At 46.5% G+C, this 21,340-nt stretch overlaps 1 protein-coding gene across 3 annotated transcripts in view; it reads left to right on the plus strand.

Moving 5' to 3' along the window:
- LOC138468510 (formin-2-like) overlaps positions 1-21,340 on the plus strand; it is a 609,148-nt gene that overhangs the window by 146,458 nt on the left and 441,350 nt on the right. For all 3 annotated transcript variants that reach the window (XM_069609015.1, XM_069609013.1, XM_069609014.1), the window contains exon 4: positions 19,252-19,313. In XM_069609015.1, coding sequence (XP_069465116.1) covers positions 19,252-19,313 — 62 coding nt within the window. The remainder of the gene's footprint in view (positions 1-19,251; positions 19,314-21,340) is intronic.

The raw sequence follows: 21,340 nt of genomic DNA on the forward strand, positions 1-21,340 counted from the left end.
TGGAAGCATGAGCTGTGGAACACTTTGTTATGTAGAGCGCGAGGGGTTAATCTTGACAGAGAACACTGGGATTCAAACCATTGCTGAATCGTTGGAGCCGCGGTCGGTGGGGCCTATTAATCCCTCATACTTGTTAATGCATATATACCTTGTAATGATAAACTAATAAAGGTATACTTATACGTATATAATCCTTCTTTTGCCTTACCTCGACCACTTCAAGAAGCCCGACAGAATTGCAAGCCTGATCACAAGATTGAAATTGAAATGCTTCATTTTAGCATACAAATGCCTATGATGGGAGTCCTGGCTTACCCCAATCCAGTCTCATACCCCCCTCTAACTGATTCACACTTCAATCTCTTACACCACTCATACAGTCTGAATATGTCTACTAAATACATTCCATGAGTAATGGCACTGGTCACATTGCTAGTTATATCACGCACCCCAAGGCCAGTCGCTAACGCAGTAACACTGTGCTGACTTCCCATTGATTGATTTTGGCTGGTCCCATGAGTCAACATCTCAGGGTTTGCATATGCCACCCCCCTGTCCCATTAACACCCCAATCCTCCTCTTTCCTTGCCCAACTAGGCACAGGTCTGCTGGACAAGACCACTTTACCTTTGTTTCTCTCCATGAATGGATATGAAGATGCTAAGCATGGAAGAGGATACACTGGTACTGCTTCTCGTGCACACTCATAAGATTTTTCTCTTATTTCACTTTTGGAAACAATAGAATGTCCACCTCATTGACTGTAATAGGTGGATATTATGAAAACTAACCACCTATAATAGCACCTATAATAGCATACATTCTGGAATGTATCTGGTTGTACATTACCTCACTGATGATACCCCTAAATTGGAAGAAAATGACATTTTGACGTCCCTTAAATCATTTGTCCTGCTTTTATCATTAATGGAGGCCAAATACCCAATCCAACCTATTTGAAATGTCGACTAGGACATTTTAAAATTACATTAAAGTTTATGGAAAGCTTCTGCACCTATAAGGTAATCAAGAAATGAGGTGAAAACCCTTCAAAAACGTGAACTCATCGTATTACCTTTTGGGATACGATGAAACATTGAAGCTTTATAACTGGAATATCGAAAACGGCAGTAGCAAATTTAGGCAATGTATACATTGAATACAATCTGAATTTAAATGTTAATAAAAAACGGTTAGTATTTGTATTCTTGCAAATACTTCATCTAAGTGCCAAAGAACAAACAATTTGATTCACAATTAAATGCAAAAATATAAACTAATTGAAAAAAAGAATATTAAATCAAAATTGATTTCACTACAAAGTAATCTGAATTACAAAAAAATCTCATTGAAATAGTGAAAACATATTGTGCTAAAATATATATTTTAATTGCAGTAAACTCTTTTCGAGGGGAATGGGTCCTCCAACGTATTCCATATCTATGACAGGTAATGTCCACAGCTGTGCTGCTTTGGAAAATCTTTGGCTCCTGCGTCGATGACGTTGATGCGCCGTCCCCGAGGACCTCGGCCGATGTCACCCGATGTGATAAGTAGGACGCACGACGCCCATAGCCACAGTTCCGTTTTTTCCGCGAACGTGTTCGCTTCGTGAATCTCGGTACGCCTCGACTCGTTGGAGTTTGCTGTTTTCCATTCTCGGTTCGTTGAACCTGTTTGTTTTTTGTTGTGAAGACCTGTTCGTGGCGATGTCTTATTCGTCTTCAACCCCGCGTCCGGGCTTCAAGAAATGCGGGGACTGTGGGTCCAAGATGTCGGTCTCGGACTCGCACGACGCCTGCCTCTGGTGCCTCGGGGAGGCCCACGATATGGACGACTCTGTCGACTGCCAGTCGCTCACGGCGAAGGCCTTGCAGGAACGCAAGAAGAAGCTGTCTAAGCCCCGGAAGTCGAGGTCCTTGGGGCTTTCGACAGATGACTCGAGGGGCGACTCTCCGCGTCATCATCGGAAGTCCAGTGGGTCTCCTTCCAGGAGTCGGTCTCGCCACTCCTCTGCCTCTTCGAGGCATTCCCAAAAGCGCCGGCATAGGTCGACTTCCGAGGACTCCGCCCATCGGCGGGTCACTTATCCCTCCATGAAAGCAACACCGGAGGAATGGGCTTCCTTCGGGAAGCAGATGCTAGCAATTCTAGAATCGCAGGGCACAGGTCCGTCCGTGCCTCCGAGTGGGGTCGGTCGGCACCGGTCGAGAGACACCGCTCGTACGCCTTCGGGCTCGGACGGTCAGCATGGCTCGCGGGAGAGGGCCCGCTCGGACAAGGGAAGCAGATGCTAGCAATTCTAGAATCGCAGGGCACAGGTCCATCCGTGCCTCCGAGTGGGGTCGGTCGGCACCGGTCGAGAGACACCGCTCGTACGCCTTCGGGCTCGGACGGTCGGCATGGCTCGCGGGAGAGGGCCCGCTCGGACAAGGGTAGCCGTTCTCGCCATGCCCATTCCAGGTCCCGGTCCTCGACGCGGGAGAGACCGCGTGATCCTGTGCCGTCTTCGAAGACGTCGACGCCTGTGGCGCCAAGGTCGTTGACTATTTCTCTTGAGGTTCCGCCTCCGAGGGGGTCGTCGACGCCATCGGCACCTAGGTCGTCGAGAGACACGCTTGGAGCTCCGGCTTCGAGGCCTGTGTCGACGCCACCGATGCTGGCGGCGCTGCAGCTGACGCTGATTCGCTCGACGTCGACGCCTTTTCTGCCGACGCCGGTGCCGACTCGTTCGGTGGTGTCGGAGGGGCCCTGTGGCACGGGGTTTGCCCCTAGAAAGGCTCTGGCTAAGGCCAGGCACTGCATTGGTCCCCAGAGGTCTTCCTCTCCCCGCCTGGAGTACATTTCAGAGGGTGATGAAGGCTCTGATGGGGGCCTGGTTCCGGTTACGGTTCCAGATGAATTTATTTCGGCCCATAGCCAGTTTGATGACCTGCGGCAGTCGCTGCATGATGCCAGTGGACTGGACACCTCTCCGGAGGTGGTGTTTTGTCGGCCGGAGCCTAGGACTCATGTCGATTCTTCATATCGGCGCCTTATGTCTCGGGTCACCGAGTACTTGGGTTGGTCAGCTCCACCAGGTGAGTTCGTTCAGGATGATCTCACGGACATCCTTGATCTCTGTCCCCCCACTGACCCAGTTTTGCCTTTTCATATGGCTCTGCAAAGAAGGGTGGCAGCGGCTTGGACTGCTCCGGAGAGTCTCCCGGCAGTGGACAAGTCTTTGTCGCGAAAATACCATCCAGCCAGTAGCGACCCCTGCTACTTGTCTAGGCGCCCCACTCCGGAAAGTTTGGTGGTGCAGGCGGCTACGGCCCCGGCAAAACAGGCGTCGTATCCTACCATCCCTCCAGATAAGGACGACAAACGTTTTGACGGCTGGGCGAAGAAAGTGTTTTCTTCGGGGGGTATGGCGCTTCAGGCGGCCAACTCCATATGTGCCTGGTCTCGTTTCACACACACTCTGTGGAACTGTGTTGCATTAGCGGCTGAACATATTCCCGAAGGGGATGAACGGGATGGTTTCCTTGCTATGGTTCAGGATGGCAAGGATGCCATGTGTGAGGCCGTTCAGTCGGGTTTGGACTTGGCGGATTGTGTCAGCCGATCCATGGCGGCGAGCACTGTAATGCGCAGGTTTGCCTGGTTACGGAAGTCTGGGTTCGCTCCTGATGTGCAGCTCCGGCTCCTCAACATGCCCTTTGACGGTGAACACCTTTTTGGCAACAAGGCTGATGAGAGCCTTGAGAGGTTGCAGACCTCCAAAGCTGCAGCGAAGTCGTTGGGCGCTGCAGTTGCCAACCTCCGCCTTTTTGTCCCAAGGGACAGCAATGGAGGGGAGGTTCCTTTCGCTATTACTCGTCCTTCAGTAAAGCGAGAGGAGCTAGCAGTCAAAGAGGCCATCGTAAGAGTGCCAGAGGTGGAAACAAAGGTACTCGAGGTGCCAAGGCTGCTCGGGCTGTTGCCTCTTTGCCCTCAGGCAACGCCGCAGCCGCTACCACTCAGTCATGAGGCCAGGTCCCATGGTTCGCCCGTTGGGAGAAGGCTGGCGCAGAATCTTGTAGAGTGGCAAGCAATTACTTCAGATGTGTGGGTTCTGGAGATCATAACCCACGGCTACTGTCTTCCTTTTCAGCAGAGGCCTCACAACAATCCACCAGGGAACCTCTCTTTGAAGTGTCCGGATCTGCTTCTTGCGCAGGAAATTCAAGCCCTGCTGGAAAAAGGCGCCATAGAACTGGTGCCTGTAGCGGAGAGGAACAAGGGATGGTATTCCCCTTATTTTTTTATTTCAAAGAAAGACGGGGGATTGAGACCCATCATGGACTTGCGTGGTTTGAACAAACTGCTCAGGAAGGACAAGTTCAAGATGGTGACTCTTTCTCAAGTCCTCCAGGCCCTTCAACTTCAGGACTGGTTGGTGTCTCTCGACCTCAAGGATGCTTACTTCCATGTGCCGATCCATCCCAAGCACAAGAAGTATCTGAGGTTCGCGGTTGGCGACTCGCACTTTCAGTTTCGGGTTCTGCCGTTCGGATTCACCTCCGCCCCGAGGGTTTTCACCAAGCTCATGGTGGTGGTGGCAGCACATCTCAGGAAAGGGGGGTTTCACGTCTACCCCTACCTTGACGATTGGTTGATCAGGGGGAGCTCTCCCAAGCAAGTCCTGGATAATATCTCCGTCACCTGCCACTCCCTTAACAGGCTGGGCTTCTCCCTCAATTTAAAGAAGTCCCGTTTGACACCAACGCAGCGGCTCCAGTACATCGGAGCAGTGCTCGACACGTCCCTGGGGCAGTGTTTTCCTCCTCAGGTGAGGGCTCTTCACATTCAGCAGATGGTGCACAAGTTTCAGTTTGCCCAGAATCTCCCAGCGTCTGAGTTCTTGAGACTGCTCGGCCTCATGGCATCCTGCATTCTTCTGGTGCCAGAGGCTCGTCTGCGGATGAGATCTTTGCAGTGGGCACTCAAGCTCCAGTGGTCTCAGTCCTCTGGCAGGCTGTCGGACCCTGTTCAGGTGCCGCCCTCGGTGGCCCGGGACCTTCTGTGGTGGGCCGTCGAGGGCAATCTGATGAAGGGGGCCCCATTTTGGCTGCCCTGGCCGGAGGTGACGATCGTGACGGACGCATCCCTCACGGGATGGGCAGCTCATGCCAACGAGTTGACAGTGGTCGTTGGTCTCGGTCGGAGTCCAGACTCCATATCAATCTGTTGGAGGTGAGGGCCGTCAGGCTAGCCCTGAAGGCTTTTCTGCCGACTGTGCGCGGAAAGAGTGTCCTGATTCTAACGGACAACACAGTGGCCATGCACTACCTCAACAAAAAGGGGGGGGCAGGGTCACTTCCGCTGTGCAGGGAGGCGATGCAGCTCGAATTCTGGGCCATCCAGCAGGAAGTGTCGATCTCGGCTGTTCATCTGGCCGGAGACGACAACAATACGGCGGATGCTCTGAGCAGGCAGAGCTCGATCGCTCACGAGTGGGAGCTGGCTCAGGAGATTCTCCTGGAGATCTTCACCCTTTGGGGGACCTCTCAAGTGGATCTCTTCGCCTCCAGTGTCAACCGGAAATGCAAAAGGTTTTGCTCACGGGAATATCCTCCAAAAGGAGCCTTAGGAGACGCGTTCGTGGTGGAGTGGTCATTCCCACTGTTGTACGCGTTTCCTCCAGTCCCCGTCATCCCGCAAGTGCTGCGGAGACTACGGAGGTTCGGTTCCCGGATTATCCTCATTGCTCTGGCGTGGGCCTGGAGGACGTGGTACCCGGACCTTCTATACTTGTCCATCTGCCCTCCACGTCGTCTTCCCTACCAAGACGATCTGCTCTCACAGGAGGGGGGTCAGGTTCTCCATCCAGAGGTCAGATCCCTCAATCTTCACGCTTGGCTTCTGAAAGGTTGAGGTATAAGGATTGGGACCTCCCTGAAGACGTGATGGAGGGGTTGCTCTCGGTCAGGTGGCCGGCAACTAAGTCTCTGTACCGTTGCCGTTGGAGAAAGTTCTGCGACTGGTGCAGAGTTCGGAATGTGGATCCTTTTGAATGTGACATCCTCATGGTTCTGTCTTTTTTGCTTTCTTTGGCCCACAGGGGCTTGCAAGTGGGGACCGTTAAAGGTTACCTGGCGGCGCTGTCCATATTTAAGCGCTCGTCTAAAGAGTGTTCCTATTTTAAAATTACTTTAATTTCGCAGTTTTTGAAAGGGCTCACTAATGTGTTCCCTCCGTCACCTTTTCTGGTGCCAGGTTGGGATTTGAACCTTGTTCTTAGGTTTCTTATGGGTGCTCCATTTGAGCCTTTACATTCTTGCCCTTTGAGGCTGTTGACTCTGAAAACTGTGTTTTTGGTTGCGGTTACTTCCGCTCGCAGAGTGAGTGAGTTACAGGCACTTTCAGTTAAGCCACGCTTCACTGTGTTTCATAAGGACAGGGTTGTCCTTAGAGTTCGTCCTTCTTTTCTTCCGAAGGTGGTTTCGGAATTTCATTTGAGCCAGAAGGTTGTGCTTCCGGGATTCTATCCTCCTCCACATCCTGGTAAGGAAGAGGAGAGGCTCCATAAGCTTGATCCTAGGAGAGCGTTGAGCTTTTATATTTCGCGCATGTCCCGGGTCAGAGTGGACAATCAACTTTTCATTAGTTACGCTGGAAAGCGTTTGGGACAAGCTGTGATGAAACAGACTTTGTCTCATTGGATTATTTTAGCTATCTCATAGTGTTACCGTTTGGCGGGTAAGGACACTCTGGCTGGCTTGCGGGCCCATTCTACCAGGGGAGTGGCTGCGTCTACTGCTCTGCAGAGGGGAGTTCCCATTCGTCACATCTGTGATGCAGCCACCTGGGCTTCAGTACATACTTTTGTACGTCACTATTCCCTCGATTCCATCAGAGGGCAAGATCTGGCCTTTGGCAAAGCAGTTCTCTATTCCGCAATTTGATTGGGCATGCTAAATTTGTATTCTAAATTCTTTCCCACCTCCTTGCTTGGTACTGCTTTGGGAGACTGTCATAGATATGGAATAACTGAGGCTATGGGCGTCGTGTGTTCTACTTATCACATCGGGTGACGTCAGCCATCGGAGGAGGTCCTCGGGGACGGCGCATCGACGTCATCGACGCAGGATGCAGACGCCAAAGATTTTCCGAAGCAGCACAGCTGTGGACATTACCTGTCATAGATATGGAATACGTCGTCGGACCATCCCATCGAAAGAACGTTACCAGGTAAGAAAGTAACTTGTTCTTTTGGAATGTTGGCTGTATAAACATGGAAAAAATTACTAGCCACACCAATATGTGTTTAGAGTTCTAAAAGTGTATCTTGAAAAAAGTTAGTATTGATTAGTAAAGAAATCTAGAAGCATTTTAAAAGATTTTGTCAGCAAATATCAACTTTTTTCTTAAACTTTTGTATCTTTTACAGCTTGATAAACATCTTCAATAGGCAGGTCAAAGATATGACTATATTTTCAGATGTTAATTTAATAATTGTATCCATTAAAGGGAAAAACTGCTTCTCTTGGTTATTGAACGACAAGAAAATTTAACAGGTCCACTCCTTCAAGTACTTGGGTGTTTGGTTGAGTGATCAAAAAACAGAAGCCCCATGTCAACGCATCTACAAGTAAGGATGAAGGCTCTTACTAGCCATGCTTGTCCCTTGAATCGGATGTTAGACATTTTTCTATCATGCTAGCCCTCGGGTAATACAGATCGAACGTTGTACTGGTGGTCACTTATGGGGCTGAAGCCATGTTCAACATCCCGGAGCCTCTCTGGTAACGCCTTGAATGTCACTAATGGAAAAAGGTCTTGGGCCTCCCTCTGTCAACCCCCATTGCCATTATCCGGAGAGAACTGGGCCTTAACTCTCTGAAATGCACAGTTGACTGTAATAGGCTTGTCCTCTTCAATCCCATCTTGAGCGGGTGGCGATTAAAAACCATGAATTGCCTATAAGAAATTGGGAATTCTCTGGAACAACTGGTGTCTAACCCTGTACGGGTAAATCAAAAAGAACATGACTGGATTCTAACCCTGGAAACGGCAGGCAACTATCGATCTGTTGCCCATCTACCTGCAGAAGGTAGAAAATTAAACATGGCTTGTGACTACTTGAAGCAGTTCCCTGACAAAAAAATGAGACCAATTTCTGCGAGTCGGCACAAACCTTTTCCCCACTAACGAGATCAGATTAATCTGGGGTCTATCACAGGGAAATCAATGCCGTCACTGCCACGACGAATCCAAGATCGAGCCTTGATCCATTTAACTACAGTATGCCCAGCACTAAAGGACGCCCTCACAAAGTACTTTAGACCACTCCTGTCTGATTTTTTTTTTTTTTTTTTTTAGCTCAGGCTCTGAAGCCTTGAAGCCTGGTGGAGATAGCTTGTGGGTGGACGAAAAACTAAGCATGTAATTGCTATGGCCAAATTCTTGGCTGAAGTACTGCCGGATGGCCGTGATATCCGATGGTTCCCTTGCCTTCTGTTTTTCATTTTAAGTTAGTTTATTTGTTAAGAAGCAGGTTGGCAATTTTAATGCATATAAATAAATACATACATTATACTTTTTGTTTTATGTATAAATTACAGTTAAAAACAATTTGGCTTGGTGTCAGGATCAAGTTGCCTGCCTGCCACTGGAGCATTCTTGAGGAGTGGAAACAGGTGTGTTTTTCTTATGCCTTCAGTTCACCTCTTCGTCCGCCACCAAGCCATGGAAGGTGACCCGTAGGTGAGACTCAAACTGGGGGTAACAAACAGTTGGAGCCCTAATGCCTCGCACCGGGGACATGACCAGTTTCACTTTCACCAAATTAACCTTTCCATGAACACACTGTAGACCATTATTCTGGCATCGGATTATGCATTGTGTAACTTGATGCACATCAATGTATTAAATTGTAGTTTACATTTTATAAATAAGTGGTGCTTATTTGAGGAAAAGACACCAGATATTAAACTGAAATGTATACAGCAATGAGTCAGATGCTCTAACCTTCTCCTCTTGCACTCTGAGTGCCAAAAATGCCTCAAACTCTTTCAGGAATTACATCCTTAGAAATCTAAAGTTGGGTCTCTGTAAAATACTAAACTGGTATTTCGATGAAAATGTACATTTTGTGTCTGGTCTGTGTTTACAGGAACTGAACATAGTACTAAAGGCAGAATTACTTCAGATATTGTTTTGGGCATTTAACATTAAGCATAATCTACAATACTAGATAACAAAACATATATATTCAGGGAAACCAATGCAGTTGAAGGTGAGAACTTAATGCAACAAAACCCCTGAAATTGACCTAAAGCCTCCTTAACTTTGTGCCCCAAGTTGTGCAGCCTATGACCACAAGGATGACTTCCCTGGTGACATCGCTAATAACATCATATATGACATCAATTATTATTTGACTAATGGCATCAGACATAAGATCTGATGCCATTAGTCAACATGGCCTTCGTCAGTGGCCACTATATATTTTTACAACACTACAAGACCTTTTGTTACACCATAGTTTTTTTTCCTCACCACTGGCCATGACTTCCAGCCATGACGAGTGGTCACGGCTTTCGGCTGTGACTATATTTCAGAACACTACCAGACCAAAACACATGGCATTCAGCCATGCCCAATGTATTTTCTAAAACACTATTATGCCACTAGCCATGGCCGCTGTATATTTTAGAACACTACCAGACCACAAACCATGGCCTTTGGACATGCCCACTGTGTTTTTTTAAAACATTAGGAAGCCGCTAGCATGGCATAATGGCCACTGGCCATGGACTTAGGCTGTGTCCACTGTATATTTTAGAACACTACTAGGCCACTGGCCATCGCCTTTGACCATGGCCACTGGCCACAGCCTTTGGCTACGGCCTTTGGCTGTGCCCACTATAAATATAGAACACTAGCAGACCCCTAGCCATGGCCTTTGTGTATTTTTTTTAGAACACTAGCAGGCCTTCAGCCGTGCTCACTGTATATTTTAAAAACACTTGCAACCCACTGGCAAGTGCCCACAGCATTTGGCTGCGCCCACTGTATGCCGCCCACTGGCCATGGGCTTCGGCGATGGCCAGTGGCCACGGCCTTTGACAGTGCCCACTGTATATGACTTCCTCCCCCTTTGCACAATGGACAGTTTATCTGGATAAAGGAAAAAACCTCAAAACAAAGTTCAGATAAATCAGGGAGGATGACTCTCTCCTCCCAGAGGACTCCTTGTAGAGACAAATGGTGTATCTTGTTACAAAACTAACTCAAAAGTCTGTGGTCCCACCTGGGACAATAAGGATTTTAGTAGTAGTGGATCTTCCTCCAGTCACTGAAGTATTACCTCCTTGTGGTATTGCCCATATATTTGAGACCAAAGGTGATCTATACTACAGGGTATTTGATGATTAGGTTCCCAACCCCACCTGGACTTTAGCATCCCCAAAGTATCATGATTCAGGGAGTTCTTCACTGGTTTTGCCTCAAGTGCCGGGAACACTAGACTGTACAAGATATTGTTTTTCTGCGTCTTCAACTACTCGACTCTGGAATTCTGGAGGCTGAGGCTGTGCGAGATGAATATTGCTAGAATATCTTTGAGTTGTGATTTGTGTGATATTTACTCGAGATACTGAGTGGAGGTTTTACAGCTTCTTAGTTGGTTTGTTGTAATCAGGCCTGTTTGGAGGCATGTGCCTTCTAATGATGCAAAGAGGATGTTAGTACACTGTGCTCTCAGATTGTTTATCATTTTGGGAGTGGGCTATCCCGTCTAGGGATGTGGCCATGCTTCCAACTTTCACGGTCCCTTCATATGGATTTCTGTATCAGAGGGGGGAACCTGGTGGTTCTCGGGTAACGATTCTTGACCCTGTTGAGGTACCCCTTTCCATTCCAGGCATCTCGGAGGAAAAAGGAAGAAAATAACCCCTTTACGGTGTTGTGGAGAGGGGCGACCGCACATCGTTGCTGTAACTTTTGGATTGCATGATCAGCAATTATTTGGTGGCTCTGCAGTGGTTCTTTTCTTTTAGGTCACCTTTTACTTTAGTTGTGGTAGGCCTCTCTTCTGAGGTCCCAATTTAACCAAAGTGCTCTCCTGTCACAACTGTTTTTCCACAGGGTCAGTCACTGTACCTTGCGTCTCTTAGCTGTCGCCTCCTGCCCGGAGCGCCTGCCTTGGATTGGGTGGTATTGTGGTTCAGTGCGATACCGATTCTGTGGTATCCTGCTTTAACACCAAAACCGGTCTGCAGCTTCAGGCTAGAGAAAGGGAGTGCAGACACTCTCTCCCTGCTCCCCAGAGTCTCCTTTCCTAACCATCGATCCGCTACCTGGACCCTCGTCTCCCTCTTGGATTGTTCTAAATCTTTCACTGGCCTGTGTTGGATTACCAGGCTGGGATCTACTTGTTGTATTTCCTCATTGCCTGTCTTGGTGTGGGCCATTTGTGAGTATTGGCTCACCAGCCATATTGCGGTATTAGACCTTTCGATATTCCGTATGCATCACTCCTGCTACTACGGTTTACACTCGTCTTCTCATTCTCTGCCGTCTTCTCTTTCTGTTTGGCTTATATAGAGAGCTCCGCCCTGGCGTATCATTAGATTATTGGTCATTAGTTTATAAAAGTTCTCTTGTTAATCCTTTACTTTTCCTCCATGAGTAGTCGCTTATATGAAGGCAAAGGATATGATCACCCAGCATGCATCATTACATGTCTGGTTATCAGCATAGCTATCATACTGGAGGTATTTACAACGGGGACCAATCAAGTGACCTGGGTTCTTAAAGGGCCCATAACCTGGTTTAGCATCACTCCTATTTTTGAGGGTGTCTCCCTCCCATGAGATCCTCCCACTTTGCACCACCGCAGGGGGATACTTGGTTAGTGACAGCACTGCCCCAGCCCCAGAGGAAGGTCTAATCCTCCTCCGACACCCCCCTTGCAAGAAGCAACGCTATCTGTAATTTTGTCACACAACATAAAAAAAGCTGCTAGTTGCCTGGATTTCATGGCATTCTACTCAAATGGCTTTCTTGTTCTTTAAAGCACAATTCCAGAAGTGAATTATCGTGCACTCAGTGACCATTTTATGAAAATTCTGTATTTGTATCAGGGCTCCACAGAGCTAAAGGTAAGATTTGAGAACTATGTTTGCAATAAAATAAATTGGAAAACATATTAAAAAGTGGATCTAGCTTGTAACCTCTGCATGATCTGAATGATTCAGGCTCAATCCCGTATTCAGATCCTGCTAACTTGCAAAATCTAGCTGGATCTTCAGCCAAAAATCATGTGTAAGATGGGGTTTGATAGATTGGTCCAGTTTTGGTGGACCAATATGACCCACTAGTCCTGTCAATGTCAGCTAGCCATGTACATCCTTGGAATTCCTTGGGAGGTTTGAGGGCCATATAAAAGGCTAAGCTCAATTTCTGATTATGTGGTTTGAGCTTGGCTTTTGGAGGAAAGAGCAGGTCTGCTCAGCACTAATAAAGAGCATATGTTTCTCTCACATTTCATTCCCTATTTGTGATATTTTATTATGCCTTGTGCTGGTTTTGTGAAGTTCCTAAAAGTCTTACTAACCTTTTGTAACGATTTGTTTTTTGAATCCTTTTTTCATTTTTCCCTCTTCCATTCGTTGGAAAGACATTTTTTGTGAAAATCTTTTTGACACTTTTTTTAAAGAATAAAAATACCCTTCTTAGAAACAAGCCTTCTCCTTTTACCCTTTATTCATTGTGATGAATCTGGGCAATATGTTCTTTCTCCCTGGGTTGGGGGGGTGGGAGGTGTACCCTTTTTGACAATAGGGAGGCTAGCTAACTCATCAAGATCCTCCCTAGGGTTCTGGGAGAGCCGCACCTCACTGGGAGTGACTCCCCTATAGGGGTGGGGGCAAGGACTCCCGTTCTGGTAGGGAACCCCCTGTCCAGAACACATTATCCATCTACATGAGAATTAGAAAGACTGTTACTTCTGTTTGGGACTCAACAACCAGGGACATTTCTTCTATCTCTTTGCCATCAGGTAGTGCTGGATCTTGCCTGAACTTCAAAGTGAAAGACACCGCTTTTATTTGTGATGACATACATTAAACAAGTAACCTAGAATGGAGGAGAGGGAATCCTCCGCAGAGGCAAGCCAATGATGGGAAGATGTTTTAGAGGGGCAGAGCTATGCTATACCACAGAGCAAGCTTTAGCTTGCGGAGTGAACAGATTGCTTATACTCCAGATGGCTGGCGTCCTGACCGGCAAAGAAGCCCAAGGTCAAGCCCAAGGTCAAGAAGGAGACGGACGATAAATCAGCAGTCTCGACTCGTGGCATGACCACACAGAAGCTGGGTGGACCTGGGGTCCTTTACCCAATGCAGAGACCAGACTGTAGTGGAGGGATCTATTTGATCACTGAGCCCCCCCGTAACTGCGATGCCCGAAAATGCCGACACCAGTTACGGCGCAGCACAGTGATCATATGGCTCACTGTGCCTGCTTCCCCTGGCCTGCAATACCCCTCCCAACCCCCACTCCACTTACCTTTAAGGCGGCACACGCAGAAGTGTGCTGCCCGCACTCTACGATCCCTGCAGTGTCAGCTCCTCCCACTAACATGGTTTGGAGCTGACGCCGCAGGGTGCTTTTCTTTATTTTCTTGCGTGTCTCTGGCTTTCCGAAATGGTAAGCGGGGGTCACCTCTGCAACCCCCAAACCCCATTACTGTGCCCAGGTAGACCGGGGGACACCCCCGCAACCCCCGCTCTGCTTAGGCACAGTAAATGTCACTCTCATTTTGTGCACCTCCGAAGTCGCAATGTCTACGGGGGCACACAAATGAGGGTGACATTTTGGTACAATACCTAGTGGAGAGCCTAGATCCCCAAGCTCTGCCAGAGTAGTGCATTAGCAGAAGAAAAGCAAACACTCCCGAAGAGGTGACACTGTTGAGAGGCACAAACAGTAATATTTGAAGCTGGGAAAGCGACAATGGTTATGAAAGGCAGATAAACCCGAACAGGGAGATGCCCGCCCAAAACCGAGATGAAGCAAGCCTATCAGAATGCCCAGAGGGCTTTGGAGAGTTTTGAGAAACCGAGAGACATTCTCAAGGCTGGGGAAGTCACAAGGTCTGCAGGAGCCAGATAAACCCAAGGGGGCATACACCCTACTTAAGTAGAGATGAAGAAAGCCTCTCAGAGGGCCAATAGGCTTTGGAGAAGAAACTGAAATACATTCATATTAGAGGCTGGGAAAGCCTCAAAGGTTACGGGTGCCAAGAAAACCATGAATCTACTGTGGGACCCATGGTAGGGGACTGGTGAAGGCTTTGGGGGACTTGTGTATCTCACCATGTTTTTGCCTCATATGACAGCAGCTGTGTTTGGATAAGCCCAGATAATACACAGGTCTCTCTGCCTGGCCATGTCGGTCAGTCGACAGCCGCAGATCTCTTCCTCTGCAAAGGGCAGGAGTATCTGCCTCAATAGAATCTTGCACATCAGGAACAAATCTAATTATTCATGCATCAGAAGGTAGAGGATAGATTTCAGGAGAAGGAAGAGGAAGTTGACTCACCAACAACTGAGATACAAGAGTGATAATATGTGACATAATCTCAGCAACAAAGTGTGCAATCCACTGATAAGGAAAAGTTCACCGACTCTGATTCATTTGGAAACGGATGATATGAAGACACTGATCAAGATTATGCTCCGTCACCTTATTCAAAACTACAACTCAGAAAACTGTACTTTGATACCGCAGTGAGTTGGGAGACCAACAAGAAGAATAAGAAGTTGCAAGCATTGAAGAAGCCATGACACTGTCACTTGCAAGTACTGTACGCAGGAAGAGAGCTACAGACACCCTACATGCACCAGTGAAAAATTGTTTTTTTAAAAAAATGATCTGAAAAAGCTCATGCCAGCCGGAGAACGATTGCAAAGTCCTGTACTGAACCAAACATATTTGGGAACGCCCCTGTGTAAGTACAATAAAAGCAGCATACAACCAGATCCAATCCCATCTCAAATCTAATCACATCCTAGGTATGTGGCATTCAGGCTTCCGTCCTGCCCATGGCACCGGAACAGCACTATTAGACCTTAACATCCATCTTGATTCCTTCAGAGACAAGGGCAAACCAGCCATCTTTCTCCTGCTAGACCTATCAGATGCCTTCAACCTGGTAGACCACCCCACTCTGTCACCACCTCATCTCAGCCAATTTCTCCCCTGATGCCACATCTTGGATAGCTTCCTTCTTGGAAGACAGAACCACGAGTCTTCTCAGACACTGCCGGTGCCCCCCATGCCTATCCTCTGCGGCGTCCCCCAAGGTTCCAGCATCTCCCCTTCCCTCTACAACATATTCACAAAACCTGTTTTTGACATCCTGGTTGAAACCGGCATATCCTACAACAACAATGCGATGACTCCCAAATTGTCCTCCCTTGTCAGGCTGCTATGGAGAACACACATTCTTGCTTAACAAAATCTATTCCATGATACAATCATGGATGGCAGCTAACTACCTATGTCTAAACGATGACAAGGCCAAGATCCTTCTGGCAGATCCACCTGCAATGCTGCAGAAACTCTGCCCCCAATACACCACCTTGACCATAGAGAGACTCCAGATCCCAGTATTAGCCGCAGTAAAAACACTGGGGGTCTACATAGACTCTGCGCTCTCCCTCACCAAACAAGTTAATGTGATCGCCTCCTCCGCAACTTACACAGCCGAACTTATCACCCCAAGACACTTCTTAACCCTACAGAGCTGCTTAACCATCGCCAGGAGCAAAACTGGACAATTGTAATGCTTTATTTGCAGGAAGTTCGAAAAAGAACATGAATAAACTCCAACTAATCCAAAACGATGCCCTTCGACCTTCCCTAAACATCCCAAGGAGAGACCACACATCAGCCGTCAGAAGAAAAGTGCACTGGCTCCCCATTAAAGAAAGGATCATTTTCAAAACGCCATTGGTGGCTAACAAATGGTTGAGCAACTCAGCACTGCAATACCTAGCTCAGAAAATTGAGCCATCCAAATCGAATAGACTGATATGGTCCACCTAAACCCATCGCCTCACCCTACCTAAAACAAAAGGAGTGAAAGGAGGATGGGCGAGCTTTCCAGCGATAGCAGTCAACCACTGGAGTTTCCTCCCTACTGAACTAAGAGCTGAGAGCTTCTACTGGACATTCCACAAAGCTCTAAAAACATGGCTTTTCACCCAACTGAAAAGCACCAACTCTGGCCTTTTGGCATCTGAACACTGTTTGCTGTCCTTAATCTGCTATTCATGCTGTGCTGTACATTTATGTGAAATGTACTATTTAGTTAGCTAAGATTGTATCATCTAACTGGTCTTGCAACATCGCCCTGGTGCCTCAGGGTTTGGACGCTTTACAAATGTAAAAAATGAATAAATAATGATACGAAGCTCAGGAATTCTGCATATCCAACCAATAAGTGGCATTCAGTCCTATCCAAAGTCATGGGTCCTCGAAAAACATACTGGTTATTCTGCCAAGCAAATCTTAAATTCGATAGACCTTCAAACGTTTTTAGAAAGTATTTAGAAAAAACGTATCTCGGATTTGGAGGATAACATTTTTGACATGTGTATTCGACTATCCCAAAATCACTTTTTTTTTTAAAACTTTATTTAATGATTGTGGTACATGACATTGCAACAACAACTGATATTACACATAGATGAAAACATCAACAGACTATTGGGTTACCGTACAACATGAGCAGCATATTACTAATTGTGTGAAGCGCTCGGCCCTGCCAGGCTGTCACTGTCCGAGTTGACCTCACTCAGATATATTCTGAACAGGGCCCATATGTCCTTTGGTTTGCTTGGATTCGGGGTGGTTAATATGTAATATTCTTCGCATTCATTCACATACATCAGTTCCCTGAGGAAGTGGCCCACAACCGGTGCCTGTTTACTCTTCCATTTTTGCAATATACACTTCTTGGCCACTGCACATGTTATATTGAAGAGTCTCCTTGTCACCTCCGTTTGTTTGCCAATGTCCCCAAATAAATATTTCCGCGGAGTGAGGTCTGCCGGTATCTGAGTCACCTCCTCAAGGATATGCGCAACCTCTCCCCAAAAAGCAAGTACATAGGGACAGTTCCAGTACATATGTATTGAATCGGCTTGGTCATCCCAAAATCACTTTGAATACATGCCTGGCACATTGACTAATAAGTGTCAGCTTGCCTACACGTGTTACCCCCTGGGCTTTTTCAGCTCTAAAAGCCACATTTACATCTGAACAAATGGATGTTGTGTAACTTCGACACCATAATAAAACCTGTTTGTACAATCTCGCATTATTTACTCAACGTTCAGCTTATAACAATTACAAAAAGATTACTTTGGACGACCTGCAAAAAGAACTGCGTATGATGGATTAGACAAGACGTTTGGAGTTATTCAACCGTGGTTCCTTCTAGTGCACAAGGCGAATGTTGGATGAGTTTCCTCGCTATACATTGTTAGTTAAAGGCCAATTCTAATGATCTTTTGGTGTTTTTCCCTGAGCCGAATTTGGTGTGCAATGGAAGACATACCTCTGTTCCCTCACAAGATATTGTTCCTGCATACATGGCATGTGGAAAGATGCGCTTGTTGCTTTTATGAGGTAAAATAAGTCCACACTAATGTATTGCGAGGGTTGGGACAGGCACTTCTCCACTTCTTAGGGTCTGCTTGGTGCACTTTGCAGTGGATGCGTTGCTTCCTCTCTTGACTGACGAGATGGGGCTCTTTGTGAACAACAGCAAAGTTGTTATATCGCTACAAAAATATACTGCTTATGCTGCTGCACAAATTCAACTCCCCAATCTCCTCTGATTTAGTCGACCCTCTTTCTCTGTCTTGGTCTCCTCCCATGCTCAGTTCTCCCCCCATTCCTCTGGCTCAATTCTCTCCCCATTCCTCTGGCTCAGTTCTCCCCCATTCCTCGTACCTGAGGACCAGTCTCCCCCTGGATTGCCCCCTTCCTTGGGCTCTGTCTCCCCGCCCCCTCTTCCTTTCCTCTGGCTGCGTCTCCCACACCCCCTCAGGCTCCACCTCCTCCCTGCCTCTTCTTTGGGTTCTGTCTTCCTCCACCCCTCCGCCCTCACTTAACCCGCTCAATTTCCTCCCTCTAGCTCAACCCCCCTTTCTCAGGTTTGCTCCCCCCTCTTTTTTGGGGTCTCCCACCCCCCCTTCTCTGGATTGGTTTCCCCCTCTATTGTCCCCCCCCCCCCAAGGAACGTAACTAACTCCTCCAAAGACTGCTAAACTCACCAAAAGCACTCCGAAACCAACAATGTGTAAGCCTGTCTTGGCTTCTACTTCTAATTTGACAGCCAATCAAAATCCTCAAAGAAAGAAGGAAACTAGCTGGGCTTTTTAAAGGTCCTCAAACTTCTTTATATTTTATTATGGCTCTGTGCCTCTGATTGGCTGGTGGAACTCCTCTCTCTGGTCTCAGCCCATGCAGTTGGCCTGTGGGCCCTGAACCCTGCTATGAGAACTGTAGTATTATCGGAGCCAGGACTAACTCGCCCAGAAAAGCTTGACTTTGCCTTTGGGGAATTATTGGAAAGTTTTAGAACCCCAGTGAATGCCTCATTAAGCAACATAAATGTGGAGGAAAACTTTGTTTAATTTGAGATTTTGAGAGCAATTCCGTGAGTTGCTGGACAATTTTGTCCCCTAATTACATCCACCATTAAGACATTTTGATGCTGAATTATGTCTTCAGTTTAATGCCCCTGAAAAATCAATTAACTTCTGATGGACTTAATTCCTCAGAATTAGAAAATTGGCAGATTTCTTCGAACAGATAGAAAAACATATAATGCTAACTGATTTAGGTGACTGTGCTCTTTGCTCTGTGCTATGAACCATATTAGATGAAGCCAACAATCTGTTGGAGGGAGAAACTAATAATTTAGACCAGGGATGTAACTTTGGGGAGTGTGCACTATTGGTTAGTTATTGATTGGGATATTTGGGGCACTTGCCTGAGAATCGGCTGTTCGTGCTTCGGTCAAATACTAGGGAAAATATGACTTGATAACAGAGCAGCCCTATGTCTGTAGATAAACTGCATTCTTACCAATATGATTGTCTCTTCAGTAATTGGCATTCAAACAAATGTGCAAATGACCTCTCATTGTGTAAAACCTTCTTTCAAGTTTAAAAAATGTAATGCTCCTGTGTATTGTTACAGCCATTTTGAACTTCGACACCTCCGTAGTTGATCTGGAGACCATCCGAGCACTCTTTGAAATTGTAAGTATTCTATTGTAAGGTATTTTATCTGAGATTGCGCATATTTCTCTCTAGTAAACGTGTGGCATTAAATGTGTTGAAAGTTAGAGATAATTATGTAGCACCACTGATTCTGACGAACTTAAATACATATGGACTGATTACTTCAAAAGAAAAACTCTATTTGCCTTGAAGATCCTTGTACCAAAATGCATTGTTGTATGGCCAATTTCAAACCATCTGTTTTCGTTGCTAGCCTCTATTAAACTGAGTAGAGAAACAAGTGAGATAGCTTGTATTTCTTTATCTTCTATGATTAGCCTCATTGAATGACAATTTATTGAAATGTGATACGCACTGCACATCTTTCAAAATTGACATTGATATCGCCACATATCAACCACACTGATAATGTCTTGTCTTGACAATTTCTTTTGATCATTTCCGTCCTCATTGCAAATCTGGGAGAGATGGTTTTTGTACGGATCCACGTTTTACTTGTGACCTAACCTTTTTCTACTTGAAATCTGCTTGACAAAGTTCTGTTGCCAGGAAGGTCATCACACGGTAGTTCTGTGTTACACCTAAATACATTTTTGCCGATTTCCTGAGTGTTCCAGTTGATGTGAGAGAATAATCTTATATTTTAACAGCTGGTGTAGTGTGCCTGACAATCGAGGGTCCTATAACACTAGACTAAATTCCCCACTATAAACCCACTTTACTGGACAGCTGAAAGCTGCTCTTCCATACTGGGCTCACTGCTCCTGTCTCTGCTCAGATGTTCCACACTTCCTGGCCACACCTTCTGGCTACTCAATCTACCTGACCAATGGGCCACACTCCTTTCACTGTCTCAACCCCCAAGATGATGCATAGTAAGTGAGGAGGGACTCTCCTGATCACCTCTCACATCACCATGATAACCCATCTTCCCCATAGTGCTGTGACGGATGGGTGCACCACCATCTTCCAACAAAGGGTCTTTACTCATTTTCCTATGTGACGTTTGATGTAGCACCCATTTGCAACTCCGTATGTGTGTGTATAATGTATCAGGTCAACATTTTCATAAACGCCTTTTACTCAGTGTTTATCAATCCAAACCAGCATTGTTGATTATGGATGGATGGATGATGGGAGTGTACTCTTGCCATATTCCACTCACATGTGATAAGTGCATCAGTTGTCCAGGTGTGTCCACATTCATTCATGCATGTTGGTTGTGCTTGTTGACCGTAACTATTGCACTGAACTGCATTTGGAGCTTGCTCGTTTCGCATTGGTCACCTGGGTTTTGTGTCCTCTGTGGTCAATTTTCTTCCTATATTATGCGTAGGTTCCTTGCTTGTAAGTGCTCACTTGTATTGCATGCATGTGTGTTATGTGGGTGCATTGCCCATTCCGGTTTGAGTTCATTGAGGCCTATGGTATTCCGCCTTTGCAAATGGTCCTTATACGTGATCTGTTGACCGTGTATCTTCCAATTTTATTCCACAAGCATGTTCTCTGTGCGGATTTGTCCTTGTTCTCTGGCCTCTTTTTGGTCGACTCTCTTCTGTCACTATGCATATAATCAGTAGGTTGTGTAAGGACCTGTGGTGTGGCTAATGTGCTGAATTGCATTACAAATGTTTGCTATTGACTGTTGTAACTGGTCATGTTGTGCCGTTTTATGGACATGCATCGCACACTGGTCTTGAACCTGCACTCTTGCTATGCATTTACCACTATATAGACCCATTTTTGTGTTCTAAAAGGCGAACATCTGGAGTTTGGCGTATTCACTTTTTGAGGTTTTTGTGGTGTGCACCATTTCCTGGGAAGATCTATGGGGGTACCAAAAACCCAAAAGTAGACAACTTCGAAATAATTGTCCCAAAACATGCTTTTTGTGCTCTATAATAAATTCAATCCGAAAAACACCTATTTAATCTGTTTCATGAAAACTCACCACATTTAAGAGGGAATGGTTTCCTACATGAAGTGTTGTGTAAACTTAACTCTATAGTGCAGGGATGCCAACGCTAGAGCTCGGAGTAGACATG

The sequence above is a fragment of the Ambystoma mexicanum genome, chromosome 4q (assembly GCF_040938575.1).
Source record: "Ambystoma mexicanum isolate Mex_15411 chromosome 4q, UKY_AmexF1_1, whole genome shotgun sequence".
NCBI lineage: Eukaryota > Metazoa > Chordata > Amphibia > Caudata > Ambystomatidae > Ambystoma > Ambystoma mexicanum.